This window comes from Leptodactylus fuscus, chromosome 7 (assembly GCF_031893055.1).
Source record: "Leptodactylus fuscus isolate aLepFus1 chromosome 7, aLepFus1.hap2, whole genome shotgun sequence".
In the NCBI taxonomy this organism is placed as follows: Eukaryota; Metazoa; Chordata; class Amphibia; order Anura; family Leptodactylidae; genus Leptodactylus; species Leptodactylus fuscus.
The window spans coordinates 64564010-64586750 of NC_134271.1; the positions used below are offsets into that span (position 1 = coordinate 64564010).

At 41.1% G+C, this 22741-nt stretch overlaps 1 protein-coding gene across 1 annotated transcript in view; it reads right to left on the bottom strand.

Annotated features, from left to right (window-relative positions):
• Positions 1–6083: 6083 nt before the first annotated feature.
• CHST8 (carbohydrate sulfotransferase 8) overlaps positions 6084–22741 on the bottom strand; it is a 418110-nt gene continuing 401452 nt past the window's right edge. The window contains exons 3-4 of the mRNA XM_075282045.1: positions 19085–19122; positions 6084–7524 (exon numbers count right to left, since the gene is read on the bottom strand). Of these exons, the coding sequence (XP_075138146.1) occupies positions 6391–7524; positions 19085–19122 (1172 nt within the window). The 3' untranslated portion in view covers positions 6084–6390. The remainder of the gene's footprint in view (positions 7525–19084; positions 19123–22741) is intronic.

Consider the following 22741-nt stretch of genomic DNA (forward strand, 5'->3'; position numbering starts at 1 on the left):
TGCACCCTAAGAGTAGCCTTTATTTTTCCTTATAAGCCAATATCGCCTCTGTTTTACAACCCTGATTTCCACTGGGATCGAGTGTTTCACTAGAGGATCGAGAGTTTTCATTGTGGAGCAAGTAGATGTTCTTTAGGATTGCGACTGTTAAAAAGAAAAATCTTTTTTCTCATGGGACTATTAGAGATTAGTAGAAGATACTCTGGAAATGTAAATATTATAATTAGAGATGTGCGAACAGTGAAATATTCGAGATTCGATTTTCGTTTCGAGTAGAGCCTCAATATTCGACTACTCAATCGAATATCGAATCCCATTATAGTCTATGGGAAAAAAATGCTCGTTTCAGGGGAAACCACTATTCAACTAAAGGAGAATCACCAAGTCCACGAATAGCAGGAGGAGAGTGTTTAGGAGGAGTGCTGTGCAGTTAAAGCGCACGGACCCAATAATAGTCTATGGGGACCGTGCGCTTTAACTGCACAGCGCTTGCAGTTGCGCTGATAAAAAGTCAATCAACGCTGGTCAGTTCATTCCTATGAGAAAAAGTCAGCTCCCTCGTAACAGCAAGCTGCCAGCTCTCCTGACTAGCAAGGATAAGCCTGCTGCAGAACCAGCGTTGATTTGCCGCAGGCTCATCCTTGCTAGTCAGGAGAGGTGACAGCTTGTGGTTACGAGGGAGCTGACTTTTTCTCATAGGAATGAATTGACCAGCGTTGATTGGCCAGTGTACAGCATTCAGCCAATCAACGCTGGTCCTGCCGGAGGCTTGTCTGTGAGGAGGCGGAGTCTAAAATCGGACCACAATGGAGACTTCTGTGGTCCGATCTTAGACTCCGCCTCCTCACAGACGAGCCTCCGGCAGAACCAGCGTTGATTGGCCGAATGCTATACACTGGCCAATCAACGCTGTTCAATTCATTTCTATGAGAAAAAGTAAGCTCGCTCGTAACCGCAAGCTGCCTGCTCCTAGCAAGGACAAGCCTGCTGCAGAACTAGCGTTGATTTGCCGAATGCTATACAGTACACTGAATACCATTCGGCCAATCAACGCTTGCTCTCAATCGAATATTTACTGCGAATAGCTAGTAGTATTCAATCGAGTACGAATATTTTGAATACCGTAGTATTCGATCGAATACCTACTTGCTCGAATACTACTCGCTCATCTCTAATTATAACCAAGTATATAATTTTGTTCAATCACTTCATGACTCTGCTGAAAACCTTCAGAAACCTTAGTTATCCAAAAGATAGAATGGAAAACTCATCTTTGTATAATGCATTGTTTGGATACATCCCCTCTATCTATCATACATGGTTACCTGGAAGACAGCTGACCTTGTTGTCTGGATCAAGGTGACACCACATGTTGTTAAAATTTCTATTAACTCATCTTTGATGGAGGTGGGATATAACACAACACTTAGATAGTACTTGGCTTTGAAGTGGCTCTACCACATTTTTTCCCAGTACTCCCTGAGTACTCCCTGTTTTTTGAGGTTGTCAGTTCTGAACAGATTGTTATGCATATTTGCAAGGAATGTGTGAAGGTGAAAAGGTTCTGGATTTGACTGTATAATTTTATATGTTCCCTCGCAGTGAATTTGAAGAGTCCCCAATGTAGTATACAGTCCTATGAAAAAGTTTGGGCACCCCTATTAATCTTAATCATTTTTAGTTCTAAATATTTTGGTATTTGCAACAGCCATTTCAGTTTGATATATCTAATAACTGATGGACACAGTAATATTTCAGGATTGAAATGAGGTTTATTGTACTAACAGAAAATGTGCAATATGCATTAAACCAAAATTTGACCGGTGCAAAAGTATGGGCACCTCAACAGAAAAGTGACATTAATATTTAGTAGATCCTCCTTTTGCAAAGATAACAGCCTCTAGTCGCTTCCTGTAGCTTTTAATCAGTTCCTGGATCCTGGATGAAGGGATTTTGGACAAACAATTCAAGTTCAGTTAAGTTAGATGGTCGCCGAGCATGGACAGCCCGCTTCAAATCATCCCACAGATGTTCAATGATATTCAGGTCTGGGGACTGGGATGGCCATTCCAGAACATTGTAATTGTTCCTCTGCATGAATGCCTGAGGATTTGGAGCGGTGTTTTGGATCATTGTCTTGCTGAAATATCCATCCCCGGCGTAACTTCAACTTCGTCACTGATTCTTGAACATTATTCTCAAGAATCTGCTGATACTGAGTGGAATCCATGCAACTCTCAACTTTAACAAGATTCCCGATGCCGGCATTGGCCACACAGCCCCAAAGCATGATGGAACCTCCACCAAATTTTACAGTGGGTAGCATGTGTTTTTCTTGGAATGCTGTTTCTTTTTGGACGCCATGCATAACGCCTTTTTTTTATAACCAAACAACTCAATTTTTGTTTCCAAAATGAAGCTGCCTTGTCCAAATGTGCTTTTTCATACCTCAGGCAACTCTATTTGTGGCGTACGTGCAGAAACGGCTTCTTTCTCATCACTCTCCCATACAGCTTCTATTTGTGCAAAGTGTGCTGTATAGTTGACCGATGCACAGTGACACCATCTGCAGCAAGATGATGCTGCAGCTCTTTGGAGGTGGTCTGTGGATTGTCCTTGACTGTTCTCACCATTCTTCTTCTCTGCCTTTCTGATATTTTTCTTGGCCTGCCACTTCTGGGCTTAACAAGAACTGTCCCTGTGGTCTTCCATTTCCTTACTATGTTCCTCACAGTGGAAACTGACAGGTTAAATCTCTGAGACAACGTTTTGTATCCTTCCCCTGAATAACTATGTTGAACAATCTTTGTTTTCAGATCATTTGAGAGCGGGCTGTCCATGTTCGGCGACCATCAAACTTAACTGAACTTGAATTGTTTTGTAGAAAGAAATGGTCCAAAATACCTTCATCCAGGATCCAGGAACTGATTAAAAGCTACAGGAAGCAACTAGAGGCTGTTATCTTTGCAAAAGGAGGATGTACTAAATATTAATGTCACTTTTCTGTTGAGGTGCCCATATTTTTGCACCGGTCAAATTTTGGTTTAATGCATATTGCGCATTTTCTGTTAGTACAATAAACCTCATTTCAATCCTGAAATATTACTGTGTCCATCAGTTATTAGATATATCAAACTGAAATGGCTGTTGCAAACACCAAAATATTTAGAACTAAAAATGATTAAGATTAATAGGGGTGCCCAAACTTTTTCATAGGACTGTATAACAGACCTGTGTTCTGCATGTTCTGAACCCTTGTTTTCTGGGCTGGTTCTGACTCCATGTGACGTGTTTGGAACCCACACATGGCACGTAACTCCCTCTTCACTGTGAGGTATTATGTACATTTTGGGGGCTGGCGGTCTTGTTCATTGTAATAGTAAAGCCAGATCCCTTTTTTATATCAGTAGGATGCAGGCTGGCTTTGTTTTTACATAAGCAAGTCTGTCAGTCCCCACAATGTATAGAATTCAAAGCAGTAGGGAGGAAGAGAAGGGGTTGTGCATTAGTTGCAGGTTCTGAAAACAAAACCTGGGATCTGAACCAGCTCAGAAATGCGAAATTTAGAACAGGCAGAACCCAGGCTGAAACTGGTAAAATTCATTCCTCAGACCTTTTAAGGCACCCAAGAGTGCAAATCAACTGGTATCTTTTAGCTTTCAAAATTACAAAAGATCAATTTTGGAAGAGTACCAGTCATGGTTTTGATCTTCTGAAAGGGGCCCTATTGTTATGATTGGGTCCCGCAGGTTGTTCTCCCAGCACACAGCGCCACCTGCAGGTCATTCTAAGTCCATCTTTCACCCTACTGAGCATGCTCAGACTTTTGGAACCGCTCACAAGCTAAGTGTCATTTCTCCCCTACTGAGCATGAGCGGTGAGGTCATGACCACCGCCCCTATTGGGCAGGGTCTTCCCTTTAAATGATGTGAGTTGACGCCCAGCCAGCGGTCACACTTTGACTAAAGATTGACTAAGGTGCACGGAAGTTTGTTGATGACAGTAGCTTCAGGGACAGGCTCCAGTATTCAGGTAGGTTGCCAGACTAGGCCTTTGTGTGGGGTTCCTCTGCTTCTTTCTGGGTGCTGTTAGTTAGGACCTGTAAACCCTGAACTGTCAGCTCTACACCAGGGCTAGGAGCAGTAGAGACTGTTCCAGCCAGTGGAGCTGCAGCAGGTTTGGTCTTTGAGATAGCCTATGTAGACTGTCCAACTTACTTGGTAACTCCTAGCTGTTGCAGGAGTATGCAAACTTCCGTGGTGACTCCTAGCTGTTGCAAGAGCATGTGTGTTTGCTGACCTGGGGTGAGTTAACCCTTGGCAGCCTTGTTTGTTTCAGCAGTACTGGTGCACCTGGCCAGTGAGCTTAGCTGGCAGGGTTTAGTTGCACCCTGTTCACATTGAGTACCGCACAACTGCTCATGTTTGTTGCACTCTGTTCACATTGAGTACCGCGCCGCACCTCTGCTAGTGTTTGTTCACATTGAGATCAGACATACGGCCGCCCACTGGGCCTGAGGTCCTCGCTGTAGTGTTCTACAGACTAGAGGTTCGCTGTAGTGTTCTACAGACTAGCGGTTCTGTCGTGACATACCGCCGTCCACTGGGCCTGTGGACCTCGTTGCAGTGTTCTGCAGACTAGAGGTAAAAATATTTTATATATATATATATATATATATATATATATATATATATACAGAACCGTAACACCTAGCAGCAAAATTATGCTGATAGAGCCCCACATATGCTTGACTAGCCTTTAAAAAGGCCATTCAGGCATTGCTAATGTTATATTAAACTACCCCCCGTTTTAAAATAATACCCTAAAAAAGAATATGATAATCATACCTTATCGTGCACGCTGGGCGGGCATGCACGGTCCGACGTCATCTTTAGCCACACCTTTATCTTCTTTCTTCTTGCAGCAATGTCCTCAGGTCACATCTTCCTCGTCTTCTTCTTCCGGTGTCATTGCTTGTAATCCCGCGCCAGCGAAGTAGCAGGGGAACAGTAGCAGGGCTACTGCTACTGCGCCAGCACGGGATTACTAGCAATGACGCTGGAAGAAGACGACGAGGAAGACGGGACCCGAGGAGTAGCAGGGTAACAGTAGCAGGGGAACTGAGCATGCTCAGTATGCTCAGTTCCCCTGCTACCGTTCCCTTGCTACTGTGCCGGCGCGGGATTACAAGCAATGATGCATAATTTTGCTGACAGAGCCCCTTTAAAGCAAAACTATCTTGGATAATGATTAAAGACAAACGTTGTAGTATCTTTAATGGAAAGTGTGTGGAAATCTGTTACCCTTGGATTTGATATCCCCAACATCCTTCCTCCAGGGAGTTCATTAGCGCAGGTTGGGGCATCTTTCTCTTCTTGTACTCCTTTTTCTCCACTCTTTCTTTCTTTTCCTCTCTTTGTTAATCTTGTTTCCAATTTGCTTTCTATCTCCACTTTCATGTTGCCTATGTGATGGGGACTATTCAAGTTTGATCGGTTTTGTTGTGATTGGTCCTTACCTAAGGTGGCAGCACTGCTACATTAGGCTCTAAATGGCAGACATTACTTGACAACTGGATGGATTCTTCCCATGTTTTTAAGTCATTTTCTAATTAAGAAAAATTAATGTATTCGTTCACTTAACTCACTTTATGATGATATTCCTGTCCCTTATATTATATGTCTGTTCAAAAAACTCAATAAACTTCAATAAAGATAATTAAGAATATAATAACTATGAAATAGTCTTGCTAATTTATTTATATATACTTTATGCAGACGTATGTATTTCCGTGGTTACAGACTTCAAAGAAAAATTCTGATCCTGCAGTCACGTTACTTTCTTGTGTCACCTTCATCTTGTAGTAACTGTATTTAGGCAAGAAGGCGCAAAGGAAGTAGACTAACACATAACCACAAGAAGGAATAAACAAATTGGTTGCAAAAGTGGATATTTTTGCCTTTACATAAAACTACGTACTGCAAAATGTCTTTAAAAAAAATCACAAAATTCCATAGAAAAATCTAGCCCTTTTATTGTATTTTCAAAAACAATTTTATTTTTATTTTTTTTAACCAGCAAAAATAAGATCTATACAATAGAGAATTTTAAATATTTTCTTTCAATCTTAGAATAGAAAGAATGGTTGGAGAGAATTTGCAGGTGTCAATTTTACTTTCATTTATCTGGGAGTTTTGCACCCTCCATGGTGAGTTCATTTAGTGATCGTAAAATATCTTTGTGTGACCTGTTGCAAGTTCACGAGATAAAAAAAGAATCTAAAAGGGTCATCTCTGAATCCAAAGACTTCATCAGTTCACGTGTTGTAGCACAATGCTGCCCCAGTGTACGTTTTCTAGAAAACAAACACATTCCCCCATTTACATGTGATCAATACAAATCTTCAAATGGTTTGGAGTAATTGAACATTTGATAATCCATGTAATAAAAATCGTAGGTACGCTGTCTTTCCAATGGGGACAATTGTGCAAAATATTGCTGTGTAATTTTACTAGTGGTCCTTTCCTCATTGGAATGTCTGTCTTTAAATCTGGGAAACGTCAAGTTTTGGGGAGCCCCTATGAGGTGTAGAAGAAAGTTAGCATCTTCTTCCATGCTCTCAAATTTCCCAATAAAATCATAGTCTATTAAGCATGGACTACAAAGTTTGCTGACATGGTCCCAATGAATGTCCATACCTACTGGTCTATGAACATCCAATAGGTATTGGATAAACTCTTTAAATTGTACCCCAGATCCTGTCCTCAATGCTTCCCTTGTGGCATTCCGCCTGTATTTAGAAATGATAGCTTTCCCAAACACTGGATGATAATAGTTGTTTGCGTTCTCAAATTTGTCTCGGAAAGCAGAGACCAACCTTTCGAAAGGTTCTCGAACAAAGATCATCTTCTTGTACGTGTTAAGACGATTGAAGATTCCTTTCCGGTCAAAACTGTCCAATCTTTTCAAGTAGTTCCCATAGTGTACAGTATTATGCTGGATATCCTTTGTGGAGGAAGCCAAGCCGTTAAGAACCATTAATACCCGTTTCCAGTTGGAGCAACCAGCCTTTGGAACCTCACAGTAGAGTATCTTGTGCTTGTCCTCCACAAAGATTCGGGAGACATGATAAGGGGTGATAATCCGCCTGCTACCACTCTTGTACTTCAAGCAGATGTCTTGCATAAGCTTCTTGCGTTGTCTTTGAACCTCATACAGCTTTCTCCATTTGCCGTTGCTGTCCTCGTAATCTGACAGCATGAGGTCCACAGCAGAACCGTTCAAGGGCATCAGAATGGGAGTCTCTTTCAATAGGAAATGCTTCCTCTTTTTCAAAAGCTTTTTCTCCGTATATATCTTATTGTCTCGCCTTAGAAAGATTGCCTTTTTCTGCCTGCGACTTGTGCTGTGTAAACTAGCCGGGTACTGATAAGGAGGATACGACGGCACATCTTGGTTTATGTTCAGGAGCTGTTTGGCAGCAGCTTCTATTGAAGTCCTATATTGATTGTTGGATGTACAGTCCTGTGAACAGAATAAAGAATTATTCAGGATTCAGCAGCACAAAAGACACACAGAAAAGAACATCGCTCATCTTGTCTGACAAATCTAAACACCGTTCCGGCAAGCACCATGTCACAGCGCACTGTGTTGTTATTTGTGTATTCATGATACAGGGCAAACAAATAGCTTTTTTCATACAAAACTAAGCAGCGCTGCAGATGACAGAATATGGCAAGACTGCATAAATAGACCAGAAGCATGCATTTTCTCTAACCGAGAAAGACATAGTGTTTAAAGGGGTATTCCCACAACAGCAATAATATATCATATAAAAGTACTTTGCAAAAGATCACTGTCACCCACCGAAAGCAATTTTCAAAAATGTATGTCACTAGAAAAAGCCCAATGAAATCCCCCTTTCTTTTCCTACCACTGCTGTAGTCCATGTACATTCAGAAAGAACATGCTCAGTTTGTCTTTGGCTTCCTATAGCTGCTTATTATATCAGGGCAACAGAACCTGGCATGTGCCATCTTAACAGATGGAGCACGTGCTGTGCATGAATGACTTCTGTTAGTAAGCACAGTGCATCTGGGAAATTTACTTTTTAATAGTAAGGCCTACCAACTCTGGCCATTGCAAGCTGAAAGTGTATTGTGTTATTGGTATGTAAGATCTTGAAAGGAAGGGCACATAGAATGTGGGTGAAGTCACAGGTACACTGCAGATGGTTTATCTGCATGGTTGTTCAAGTTTTTTTTTTTTTTTTTTTTAAATTGTATGCTGGGAAAACCCCTTTAATGATACATATGTATCAGCATTGTCATTTATTAAAGGGGTTTTCAGGGGAATAAGGTAATTAATGGTTTATCTTTGTCAATGTGTAGTTACTGTGTATCCAACCCCAGGACTCATGCTGGTCAGCAGGGCATACAGATGAGCTGCTGTAATGTGCCAACCTGCTGAGCACAGATACCCTTCTAGCTCACATTGATAGACATTACCTATAACATAATTATAGCTTGCAAAGGTATTCATACCCCTGGAACTTTTTCACATTTGTCAAATACATAATTGTGAAGTGGAACAAAAATGATACACGGTTTTCAAAATTTTAATCAAATAAAAATCTGAAAAGAGTGATGTGCAAAAGTATTCAGCTCCCTGTACTCTGATACCTCTAAATAAAATCCAGTGCACACAATTGCCTTCAGAAGACACTTAATTAGTTAATAGGGTCCAGCTATGTGTAATTTAGACTCAGTATAAAGAAACCTGTTCTGTGAAGGCCTCAGTGGTTTGTTAGAACACTAGTGAACAAACAGCATCATGAAGACCAAGGAACTCACAAGACAGGTCAGAGTTAAAGTTGTGGAGAAATTTAAAGCAAGGTTAGGTTTTAAAAAACATATACCAAACTTAAAGCATCCCAAGGACCACTGTTCAATCCATCATCAAAACTGGAAAAAGTATTCTATAAGTGCAAAATTATCAAGATATGGCCGTCCGCCTAAACTAATACATTGAGCAAAGAGAGCACTGGTCAGAGAAGCAGCCAAGAGGCCCATGGTCACTCTGGAGGAACTGACAAGACAAGCAAACATGTGGAAGAAGCTGCCCTGGTCAGATGAGACCAAAGTTGAACATTTTGGCCTAAATACAAAGCACACAAGGTAACAATGCTCATCAACCTGAACACACCATCCCCACCGTGAAACATGGTGATGGCAGCATCAAGCTGTGGGGAGGCTTTTCTTCAGCAGGGACAAGGAAGCTGGTCAGAGTTGAAGGGAAGATGGCGCTAAATACAGGGCAATCCTGGAAGGAAACCCATTTTAGACTACAAAAGACTTGAGACTGGGAAGGAGATTCACCTTCCAGCAAGATGTTGACCTTAATCCTACAGCCAGAGCTACAGTGGAATGGTTTAGACAGACGAATATTCATATATTAGAATGGCCCAGTCAAAGTCCAGACCTAAATCCCATTCAGCATCTGTGGCAAGGCAGGAAAATTGTTGTTCTCAGACGTTCTCCATCCGTTGTGGCTGAGCTTAACTTATTTAGCAAAGAAGAATGGGCAAAAATCTCAGTCTCTAGATGTGTAAACCTGGTAGAGACATACCCCAAAAAACTTGTCGCTGTAATTGAAGGTTGAATACTTTTGCACGTCACATTTTTCAGATTTTGGTTAAAATTTTGAAACCCATGTATCATTTTCCTTCCACTTCAGAGTTGTCTGTTACTTTGTGTTGGTTATCACTTAAAATCTCAGCAAAATATATTTATATTTGTGGTTGTAAAGTTACAAAATGTGAAACAGTTCAAAGGGTATGAATACTTTTACAAGGCACTGTATAATGAAGATTCAACCACAAAACCCACAGGTTAGATATAAGATGCCTTGGATCCCTATGTAATAGCATAAGAGCAGCATTATAAACTAAACATTTTCTAAGTTTTTAACTAAACTTTTCAGCTGTCTACTTGTGTCCATTGATCATACATTAATAATTGAGTACCAATCTATGGCCTGTTCTAAGAGCCAACCAAGCTAACCATGGAAATATAGTCTTATCGGCATTGAGATAATCTCTTTTACTCTACATCTTGCATCTGAAATTGCTGCGGTACTTCATAATCCCATGAAAGCTCCATGTAGAGACCTTGGTAAATGCTCTTTCCGTATTTATTCTATGATGTATCAGATGTCTTGATCAGGTGAATTGTGAATGTGGAGGTCACTGAAATTATATTACTGAAAATATTAAATAAAAAAATTTGCAGCCTCAGAGACCGAGATAGAGAAATTGTCCAACATGATAGCTGCACGTAACTGCAGAACATTTTTCTCTGCAGGTTTGTAAAATGAAGACTGATCTTTTCTGTGTGACCCTATGTCACCCTAACAAGAGTAGGCTTTTAACTTGCTTCGTTCAGCTGGATATTTGCAGCGCTCTCTAGCCACTTACTAAGTAATATAACGGACAGGGATTCATAGGCCTGCAAAGCCATACACAGATTTCTTCACCAGTTTAACTCTTACAGTTTGAAGTCTAGATATGTACCCAACCCTATCCATATCTATCAGCTACTTCCTATTTAGACAGATAAAGATGATCCATCTGAGAGTCTACTTCATTTTTATGGTCTAGAGTGGAGGTCTCCAACCTTTGAACCTTCTACCGTTTCACAAGTGGCAGGGACTATAAACCTAAAAAAAGGGGAGTGGCCCAAAACTATAGATTTTTATATCAGTCAGAGAAATAAATGGATTTCTACAACTCATATTGCAATTTATAGGAATAAGCCGGGGTAAAGCTCTAGCTTTATATAGGTGAAGCTACTATAGGACTTGAGATTATACCTAGTAATGAAAATGTATAATTACTTTTGGTGAAACTAAACTGACTGCTAAATTATTATAGAATTAATATTGTTCACCCATGACAACTGACTTCTGTCCTGTTATGGTTTAATTCCAGGAGTGGGCCCAGCGTACAACACATGGTCTCTGCACCATCTTTGATTTCTTCTTACACAAGTGTACAGTATGAGAAAGGCTGCTAAAGAAAGCAGTGAAGAGGAAGAAAACAAGGAGTCCTGATTTTAAGATGGGGTGGTGAACAATGTACCTGGATGATGATGCAGGGGTGCTCGGAACACAGAGATAACGCCACCTGTACTCCAAGAAGATTCATTTGCATATCAGAAAAAATCTATTTTGGAAGAAAACGAGTGAATGGATCTCTTCAAAACTGGTATGTCTAGCATAGCCTTTCTAAAAGCTGTATAATGATGGGCTTATATACAAATGTAAATTACCAATGATAGACTCCCTTTAAATAGAACAAGGTAGGTAGAGCCCCACTACAGACTCTGCAATGGGGCCCAGGAGCTTCGAGTTACACCTCTTATATAGTTCTTATTGTCAGTGGAAGCTTCTTTTGCAACAATCCTGAAAGGAACTAATAATATAGGAATTATGTCGCGGGAATTCAATAATCACATGACTTTGTTGACTGCTCATAAGTAGGGTTGAGTAGGGTTGAGTGAATGGGATCGGAAAAGATTGGATTCCGATCGGTGATCGAGTAAATTTCACGATCGCGATCGGAATTCTGATCCCGATCTTTTTAGGTGGGATCGAGGTCGGAAGCTATTTCCCACAATGCTTTGCTACTGGCCAAGCATTGTGGGAAAAGATAACAATGTTAGCTAGGTCCCATAGGATTGAATGGATGCAGCCGACACACAGCCTGTAGCGGCGTCCGGCCGCTTAACCCTCTGCGCGCCGGCTGTGTTCATTCAGTCTAATGGGAGACTAGCTAAAATCTCTAGTAGCTAACACTTACCTGTACAGAAGCACTGCCGCTGGTCTGGTCCCCGCTGTTCTCGCTCCTCTTCTCGCCGCGCTGCCCCGCCTCCCAGGCTAGTGTTACAGACCTAGGAAGAAGGCGGGGCTTGTGGCTTAGGAGAGTGTGGGCGGGTACTAGGAGGGGAGCACTCACATCTCCCTTTCCTGTACCCGCTCCAAACGAGAACAGCGTGGAGCAGCCCAACGGCAGTGCTTCTGTGCAGATAAGTGGACACCAGGGGGACTAAGTAGCCAGAGGATTTTTTTAAAAATCAGTACACAGTATGGATTCTAACAATTAAAGTGTTCAATTTTTAGACTTCATGCTGTGTAGTGTATAGGATCGATTTTAAAATTCTTTAAAAAATCCCATTGACTTGCATTGGGCTCGGGAAATTGGATTTTAAAAACGATACTGAAATCTCAAGATCGGCTCAACCCTACTCATAAGCCATTGTATACTGTTGTATACTGATCCATAGACATGATACCGACTGGCATATATGGCAGCCTAAAGTCTGCTAATAGATTTAAGAAGTCAATAGTGATGAGCAAGTAATATTCGATTGAATGCCTCGCTCCCATAGGAATGCATGTAAGCGGCCGAACATCAAGCGGTTAAGCGCAACAACTATTCACTGCGCTTAACCCCTTGGTGGTCGGCTGCTTACACGCATTCCTATGGGAGCGAGGTATTTGATCGAATACTACTCGCTCATCTCTAGAAGTCAATAGTAAACTAGACAGTAATTAAAAATCTGTGACTGACAAGCCAAGAGATTCTGATATGAATAGGAATATATCAGGGAATTACTATTTATGGTTTGATAATATCCTAAAAAGTCTTACTTCATGTTAAATGAAGCACAAGTCACTTATGACAGCTGCGGGAGCAGAGGGGTTAATTGCGGCCCGGTGTATAATGATTGCTGCTCTAGACGTGTCTGTCCACACTTGGAGCATCTGGTGTACAGTTCAACACTGAGAAAAGTCTTGGAAATGACATTTGCTGTGATAAAAGATGGCTGTGCTCCAGCTGGGCTGAGACTCAGCTGATGTCTACGAAATCTGTTATCATGTAAAATAAGCTGTTATGTTGGAATCTGCACTTGTACAGCCAGGGAAACCGCAAGCTTACTCTTAGAGAACAGTAACAGAATAATCAGAGGGGCAGGATCTGTAACAACCATAAAGAGGACGAATGGTTAAAATGATGACGGCTCAGGACCCACGGCCCAAAAGGTAAAACATATACCAAGAACAGGTCTGGTGCTGTTCCATTCATATTTACATGTATGAATAAAAACATAACTCGCTCCACAAAAAAAAAAAAAAAGAGTACAGTTCTGTACATGGAAAGATGAAAAATATAAATGGGTTATCTGCTTTCTAACATTGATGGTCTATCCTTAAAGGGGTTGGCCACTTTCAGAACAATATTGAGAAACAAATGTTATTGTTTGTACAATAAAAGAATATACAATTTTGCAATATACTATCTGTATCAATTTCTCACTGTTTTCTAGATCTCTGCTTGTTATTATTCATTCTGTTACTTCTAGAGGATAAAAGTTTGACCATGGTCATGTGATTTACGGTCCATGGTCATGTGATTTATGGTCCATAGTCATGTGATGAGGAAAGAGGTGCACAGCTGATTACTGTGCTGTGACTATAACGAGTAGTGCACCTGTGTGCTCAACACATGACAATGGACCGCATATCACATGATCATGGTCAGAGTTTTATCCACTAGAGGTAAGATCTAGAAAACTGTAAGGGATTGATACAGAAACTATACTGGAAAATTGTACAACTTTATATTATACACACCGTAACATTTGTCTCAATATTGGTCTGAAAGTGGACAACCCCTTTAAGGATAAGCCTTCTTTCCCTGTCTTGAGTATGACTATAAAAAATTGCTAATCCTTGTTCTGATGCTGCTGTGCTATATCAACAACTGGACACTATACCATGTGGAGGCCACTAAAGGGGACATTATTCTGTGTGGGGAACAATAAGAATCATTACACTGTATTGTGGCACTAAGGGTGCATTCACACTACGGATACGCTGACTGATTCTGAACGTTAAAACACGTATAAAGCAGATCCCATTCATTTCAATGGGGAGCCGGCATACGAGCGCTCCCCATTGAAATGAATGGGCTGCTTTTTTCTCTACGAGCGCTCCCATTGAAGTGAATGGGAAGTGCTCGCTTGTACGGCTTGGAATGAGCCGAGCGCCGGGCCCCTTCACACGGCGAGCCGTACACGCGAGCGCTTCCCATTCACTTCAATGGGAGCGCTTGTAGAGAAAAAAGCAGCCCATTCATTTCAATGGAGAGCGCTCGTATGCCGGCTCCCATTGAAATGAATGGGATCTGCTTTATACGCGCTGCTGATTCTGACCGTGTTTTAACGTTCAGAATCAGTCAACGTATCCGTAGTGTGAATGCACCCTAATGCTGCATTTTGCTGTTTGAAAGCATTATACAATGTGGAGGCCACTAAGGACACATTATACTGTGTAGGGGCTTCATCACTGTATGTTACACAGAACAGGGCGTTATGCATTGTATGGGGGCACAAAAAGAACTGGGTAGTATCAGAGGCATGTCTTACCATATGTATATAGATAAATGTAGCTTGGACCTTTTTGGCCGTATTCTCTGGTATAGGGTATGCTGACATGTTCAGTTTATTAGAGGCCTTTTCTTTGTTATGTCTGCTTCTTTCTGTTTCTTTATTACAATTCTCAAGAAGAACGCTGGTATTCAGGTATTACTCTCAGCTAAATGTCTGATATTTGTCTGTGTGCTCCCGCACCTGTTAAATTTATCCCCTGAGCAATACATTACAGCTTATATTAGTGTATGCTCTACATAAATGCATGAATATGTATTCTGTATTGATCCTGGGATATAGCCTCTACTATACTCCAGAGCTGCACTTACCATTCTGCAAAATCTCCAATCATTCCCTGCAGGTTTAGTGTCTGTGCATTGTGTTGATTGGGAAGCGCTGGATAGTTGTTTGCTGGAGGAAAACTGTCCCTCTGCTTATACAGGAACTAAAGGAAGCTATGTTTGTTTATTGACAGGCTTTACTTTCAATGAAATCTGGCAGGATAGTTACTAACTGTAAAATGCAGGACGTAAGTCAGGATCAGTACAGGATTAGGAGTTGGAATCTCCATAGGAGAATTGACCAGCAGAATAGTGAGTGCAGCTCTGGAGCATAATACAGACTGTAACTAAAGATCAGTATAGGACAAGTAATGTTATGTATGAACACAATGACTCCCATAGCAGGATAAGCAGTACAAGACAAATAATGCATTGTGCTTACAGTTCATCGAAACACAATACAACCTCTTTGAATTTTATGGTTTTGCATATTAGGACATTTTTTTTTTTTAAATCTGGTACTTAGAAAATCTTAAAATAAAGGTAAATAATAGAGAAATAGAAACATAACAACACATTACAAATACAGTGTCAAAAAAACTAGACCAAAATCTGGGTGTAGTGGGTGAAAAATGGTTGTCTCATTCTTTTTTTTAATGACCAATCCTTCAGGATTGATGAAAAATAAAATATTAAGGAGGGTCTGATACCTGTGACCCTGTTTAAAGAACAGTGCTCTTGCAAGTGCCATGGCCACTTCACTGTTAACGTTGTACTCTGTTTATTTCAGGTTAGGTCACTAGTAAAGAACTGGATAAACACTTTACACCCACCCTTACCAATTCTATAGGAATCAAGAGGGTAAGTGACAGCCAGGTGCTGCTAATTAAAAGCCCTTGATTAATTGATCATCATCATTTGTGAACATCTCTATAAAAGTAGAAGTTTGGGCAGTTTGCTGGTCTGGGGCATCTAGGTGTTTGTTGCCAAAGAGGAAAGACATCAGCAATAATCTTAGAGAATTTTTTTTTAATTAATATTAGATAATTTTCCCATTAATATGAGATCTTTGGGAGTCTAACTCCTTGGACAGTGCTATCTTGGTACAGGTATTCTTTGGGGGTCTTGGGTGTCAGACCCCTGTAGATCTAATATTGATGGCCTATCCCCGTGGTGGCGAACCAATAGTCATGTGTGCTATAGGGGGCACTCAGAGTCCTTTCTGTGGGCACGAATGCTGTTGCTCCATTACTGGGCCAAGAGGGGTATAGAGCCCACTGCTAGTTGAAGATGGCCAGGACTCTACAGCACTATGATAGCAGTTGGGGAAAGCCTGATTCCCTGAATCACTATACATATTTTTAAAGGAAAGAGGCCTGGTGTTATGTAAGGTCTGTACATGTCATAGTTACATAGTAGATGAGGACATCAGTCCATCAAGTCCAACCTACAGTATAACCCTACAGTGTTGATCCAGGTGAAGGCAAAAAAACCATGAGGCTTAAGCCAATTGCTCCATTTCAGGGGGAAAAAATTCCTTCCCGACTCCAAGGCTCTACATGTCGCCGGGAGCTTTCCCAATAATAGCCTGGGGAGACTATTTAAAACAAACAAAACAAAACACAGTTATACTCACCTCTCCTGGGCTTTTGATGGTTCCCAGCATCCTCTTCCTGACTCTGAGGTCATGTGCCCCAAATGTCACTGCAGTCAAGTGAGGAGAACCAGCATAATGACATCTGAGGCCCAATCACAATGACTGCTGAGGCCCAATCACTGGCCCCAGTGGTGATCTCTGGGGTACATTTCTTCAGTTGCAAGGAGAAGAGGACCAAAGAAGATGCTGGAGAAATCCAGATTGAGAATGCCCAGGAGAGGTGAGGCAAAGTGTGTATAAATGTTTATTTTTACTCACCTCCCCTGGGCTTCTACTTATTATACTGTAAGAAGACCCCAGACTATAATAATAGCACTGAAATAAACTAATGTGCCACTATACGGACCTGCAAAAGAGGTCTGCAAGCATGGCTATGGTTATGTGAATGGGACCTTATTCTGTTTTACTTTTAAGACAGAATATTTTAATGTATGAGCTTTTCTAAAATAAAACCTCAGAATTAAGAATAAATTGCCATGTTGGCACTTGGTGATAAATTAATGGGTTTAGGTTGCAGTTTCGCCACTCAGTCTCTAAAAGATTCGCCATCACTGGCTCATGCGAAGTATAGGCCCTCAACAATAGAAACCAGATAATCCCTTTAAATTTGCAAAGCTGCATCCGAACAAATCACATGACTTCTGAAACAATGTCATTTGAGCAGGCAAGGCCGTATCGGAGATGTTAGTTAGATCTTAGATATGTTAGTTAGTATCGGAGATGTTAGTTAGATCTTAATATATAGAGTCATATTTTGGGAAAACCAAACACTGCATATGAACACAAACACTGCATACCAACTGTCAAGAACAGTTCTTACTATGTCCTGATAAAACCATAGAATTCAGAGAGGGTGAACTGTTTTCCTCAAGATTATATATCTATATCAGAATTGACTATTTGCATCCTAAGTCACAGTTGCTAATAGCCTCGTATTTTTTAGGTGCCGCCCCCTGAGAGGCTGGCTGCCTTGATGCAGTGCTCCAAGCTGGAAGCAAACTTTTCTTTCCTTTTTCACTCTTTTTCTCTGTATCTTCAAGAATCCGGTAACCAAGCAATCTAGCACTATGAATTTAGCAACTATAAATCGAATGGAAGACCCTGTGGAGTTTTTTTTGTTCCTTTTTGTTTCCATTGTAAAGCATGGACTCAAGACCTGGTTCAGCTGGTTTCCACATGTGCCTGTTACCATCCCCCAGCTAGGACAGCATGGCTCAACATGCGGCATGGAAGAGAAACCTACATGGAAATGCGGACTTCTTCGTTCAAGGAGATGATTTCTGGCGTCAATTGCTGATGTGTGAAGATGCCTACAGCTGACTGGTATTTCTTTCTATTACTGTGGACACGTGGGACACTGTTACAACCTGGGAACCTACCATCACCCACCTACCCCAGGAGTTATGGAAGCTTGGCAAGAGAGCAGCACCATGTATACCTGGATGGTCTCTGACTTCCTTGGGGCAGTAGAACACTGTGGTAAGGAGGAGGAGGACGGCTTGTGATGAAGGACATTTGGGGCATTTTTTGTTGTTAAAAGGACAATAGTGCTGATGCAAGATACCGAACTATCAGCTGTGAGCAGGAGATCTCACCACCTACCAAAGGAACTACCACATGTTATCATGATAGCTGCATATGTCCCCCACCTCTGCAAAAATTTCTGCTTGTTATATCCACATGCTGTGACCCCCCTCCTCGTGTCCTACAACCAAGTCGGCTGTATTATTATTATTATTATTATTATTATTATTATTATTATTATTATTATTATTATCATCAATCTGCACAGAGAACTAAATGATCCTGCAGTGTGTCTGTGTTTCTTTCTTTTTTAATTGCTATGATTCCTAGGATTTCTCTATCTGCCATGAGCTTCTATGTGTTTCTCTCTTGTTATATACTACTGTACCATCTATGTAACTGTATCACTGAAATTTCCCCATTGTGGGACTATTAAAGGAATATCTTATCTTATCTTATCTTATTGTATTTGCATCCTTTCCTTCCATCCAGTTCTCTAATCTGAATATACAAAATAGTGGAGGACATACTCTCTCACTGTCCCGTAAACACAATGAAATACAAGAATAAAAACAATACAACATAGAAACCTAAAAATCAATATAAAGATTCAGCTCGGGCAGTGTATTTAGCAGCAATTATTCACTTGTGCAAATGTCTCATTGCTATAGAATGGGAATCTACACAGGACTTTATCTATATTACTTCCTACACTATCGTAAATACAATTTATTTTTAAATACCATTTGTCTACCATAGTGTATAATGTTTTTCTGTAATATGAATTCATAGGAGTTTCATTAAAGCTGCATTCTGTATTTCAGCCACTAGATGGAGCAGTGTTTCTTTCACAAACGTTAAAAATCATTTGTAACGAAAAAAAATGAATTTGCAAATCGCAGAGGTTCGTCATTCTTTCAGGAATTTAAAATCCCCATGCGCTTATTTTTAAAACTGAAAACAACAGTTTATAAACCCAGGAACAGCAGCGATATAAACCAGTGGCAGAATGACTGATAAATCCATTCTAGTGGCTGAAATGAATTACCGAGAATATCATACGCTGCCCCAACATATACACTTCATCACAGAGAACACCATTATAGCCGGAGAGTATTAGACATCAAACATACCTTTTTGGGTTGGTGTAATGCAAATTCAAACTTTACACCTGAAAATAAAGAAATAGGAGGCGATTAATATTATTATATTTAGAATTTCGGTTTTTAACCATTTTCACACAATCACCTATCAATTCCTATATAATCTGCATTTGTAGCCTAAAATGGTTAAAAAAAAAAAAAAAAAACACATGATCAAGGCTGCTATTAATCATATGGATTGTCACATATTCTGTTCTACAATATGTCATTCCGCCTGACCTGTTCTATCTGTATCAAAGCAGGCGTGCTTGCTGGTTGGGCCGTTTTATGGTGGTTATGACTATAGCCCACTAGGACATCATATAGGACATCATTATCAGTCCCTGATAATTGCCTGTGCTAGAGGGCAAGCTGCCATTATGGGGAAGCCTGCTGCGCTGCCACCCGAGGTTAGGCAATCCTTCTTCTCTGTCTTCTTCTAATCTATAATATGGCAGCTGCCACTTGGAACAATTTGAGTGGACAGATCTTAAAAGTTTCAAATGTGTCAAGGATCAAAACCTTTTAGGAAATTTGCAAGAAATTGAATTTGTGCTAAACCGATTTGCTCATCTGTAGTGTTTTCTCCTTTAAGCAAGTGAAGGCTATAAGAAAGTAAAATAGAAATAAAAGAGAGCGCAATGTGGCTGCAGCGTCCTTGTAAACAATGAGCAGAATCAAGTCATTTCCTATAAAAATCATCCAAAGTAAAATAAACCAAATCGACTGGGAGCCGCCGAGAATATTTGTATTTTCATGTCATTAATTTTATGACAGCAGTGAGCTCAGCTGCAAGGACTGAACATTTACATTCATTGTCAGGAATATCAACATGTGCAAGATGGAAATTTACATATGTAAATATGTATTATTTCACCAAATGGCTAAATAGATTAAGGGGGAAACTGAGCAAACACTACGTCCTAGGAGGGAGAGACAGGCAGAGAAGAAAGTAGATGCCTGGTTCATCAAGATGAAAAGTTACCTGTAAATCCTGTACTGCCTGTTTTATGGGAAGAACAGGCGAGTTAAAGGGGCAGCCTACTGACTGCAGTCCATGCTAGGAAAATCTTTATTCATACACCACTCCAATGAAATGGGGGCCATACCCTATACCTGTATTCCCCCATTAGTCTTGTGGCAGCCTTTCTACAGTCTATTCTAATGTAACAGCGACTTGTTTGCCTTTCCTTTTTCTACGTGGGGCCTTAGCCTCAGGCTGAAGCTCCATATTACGGAAATGCAGCTTTTTTTGTTGCAGATTTAGCTGTGGTTTATTGAGCCAAAGTCCGGAGTGGATTGAGCAGAAGGTAAGAACTTCCTCTATATTTCCCATTCCTTTTGTAGCTATTCTTGGCTCAAAAAAATGCAGGAAAATTTGCAACAAAAAAAGCTGATTTTCTACAATGTTTGACCTCAGCCTTAGGCTGGGATCCTATGGGAAGGAAACGCTGTGATTTGCCCGCGGTGGAACCGTTGCAGGAAAAATCACGGAGTATTACAAGTAAGGGTAAAGTGGAAGGGATTCTAGGGAATCCCATTTCCACTTTGCAGTAAAAACCTTGGTACGGACACAGCGCGATTTCCAAAACCAGCAGCATGTAAATTATACCTACAGAATCGCCGTTGGTTTCCCCATAGGTATAATTGTAACAGAAAGTCTGCGGAGGAAAACTCCATAAACTTTCTGTCTAAAGCGCTCCGGCAAGAACCACAATGTGTTGCCATGAGGCCTTAGCCTTAAACAGCTTTTTTGACTTCAGCTCTTAGTTGAACCTATTTGTCTCCATGGTGACAGATGCCAAACATATCCTATACAATCTGATACTGCAGTCCTACCCATTGTCCCTACCTGTGGCTAACCTACAGAACCAAGTATTTGCTGATTATATAGGGGACAGATAGAAGGGAGTATGACTATAGGTCCAGATTAGGATGTGTTGCTACTAGAGATGAGCGAGTACTGTTCGGCTCAGCCGATCCGAACAGCACGCTCCATACTCGCTCATCTCTAGTTGCTACACTATGGGGGAGATTTCTGAAGACTAGTGTTTTTAACGCCAGTCTTCATATCTTCCATAACAGTGGAGGCTGCCCCTTGAGGCATATGCCTTCAGATAATAAATCTGCCCCAATAACCCAGGAACTATGGGAAATATAAGCTTGATTGTTTAGAAAGTTGATTCTTTCTTCTTTAGATGTATTATAGCTGCAGAGGTGAAGGTGGTTTTTCAGTTCTATGACCTGACCCTAGAATATTGGGGTAAATGTAGCCGCATTCCCTGGCACATCGAGGCTGCGCTCTCCCCTATCTTTATAATGCTCTGGGATACAAACGCCTCGTCCCCTCCTCAAGCACAGATTGTGAGGTGAAAGTCAGAGAAAGTGCTGTTGTAAAGAATTCATTACCTGGGAAATTTTTCACCTCGTGTAACATGCTAAGATCATCATTTCCTCGGTGCATATTCGCGAGGACAACATAAATTACCACTTCGCCTCTGCTCTCTGTGATCAGATTACCTCACATGGAAAATGAGGCAAAATGTATTTTTAGCAGAGCACAGACGCAGTAGTTACACTGGGGAATAACCGCTTCATTGTCCGTCGCCGCTGATTTGTGAGGTGAATACTTACAGTTTGTGTTCTGTGTGGACGGGAGAGCACAAATAGTGGAAAGTGACACTTTATAAATTACAAAATCTCTCTGGTTAAAAAGATGGCACCGTGGGATTTAGCACCCAGGAGGGTAATAGTGTCAGTGCTCCATGAACAAGATACAAGGGAATCTATGAAAGGTATACTGATCATGAATACAGATCAGATTTGGTACACACAGAGCTAGCTGTTTTCTAAAACAATATAGCTTTACAATCCGCCATGGTTTTAATGTTAGGTTCCTAGCACCCTAAGAGTTGGCATGTCCTTGTTTTGTCACCCCAACAGTTAACATGCCACCTTTCACTACGCCAGTGTCTTATAGTTGTACATCATTCTATCACCTCAAGTGTCATTGTATCTCTATGTCAAGACTTGTTATCTTATTGTCTATAATCCCATGTGCCATTGTATAATGCCCTCGGTCCATAAGACGGGATATATACATCTGCATCATTATTGCCCTATTCAGTGGCGTAACTACCGCCATAGAAGCAGAGGTGGCTGCCACAAGTCCCCGGACATTAGGGGCCCGGTGACAGCCGCTACCGCTGCTATCATTATACTCGGGGGTCTTTTCGGACACCCCCCCCCCCCGAATATAATGATTGGCGGACTGGGAGAGGTAAGAAGCATAAAAAACACTGTTACCTCTCCACGATCCTGCCAGGCCTCCTTCCTGACGTCTCTGACGTCACATGAACTCGGCCTGCGTCCCAGGTCATGTGACGTCCGACGTCATTGAAGAAGGACGACAGCAGAGGCCGACAGCGTAGGATCCAGGGGACAGGCAAGAAGCAGTAGCTTTTTATGTTTTTATTCCCCCGGGTCTCCGATTATTATACTCTGGGGTCTGAAAAGACCCCAGGGTATAATAATTGTTTATGGGTGTCCACAGTGGGACATAATACTGTGTGCAGGGGACACTATGGGGGATAATACTATGTGCAGGGGCCACTATTGGGGATAATACTGTGTGCAGGGGCCACTATG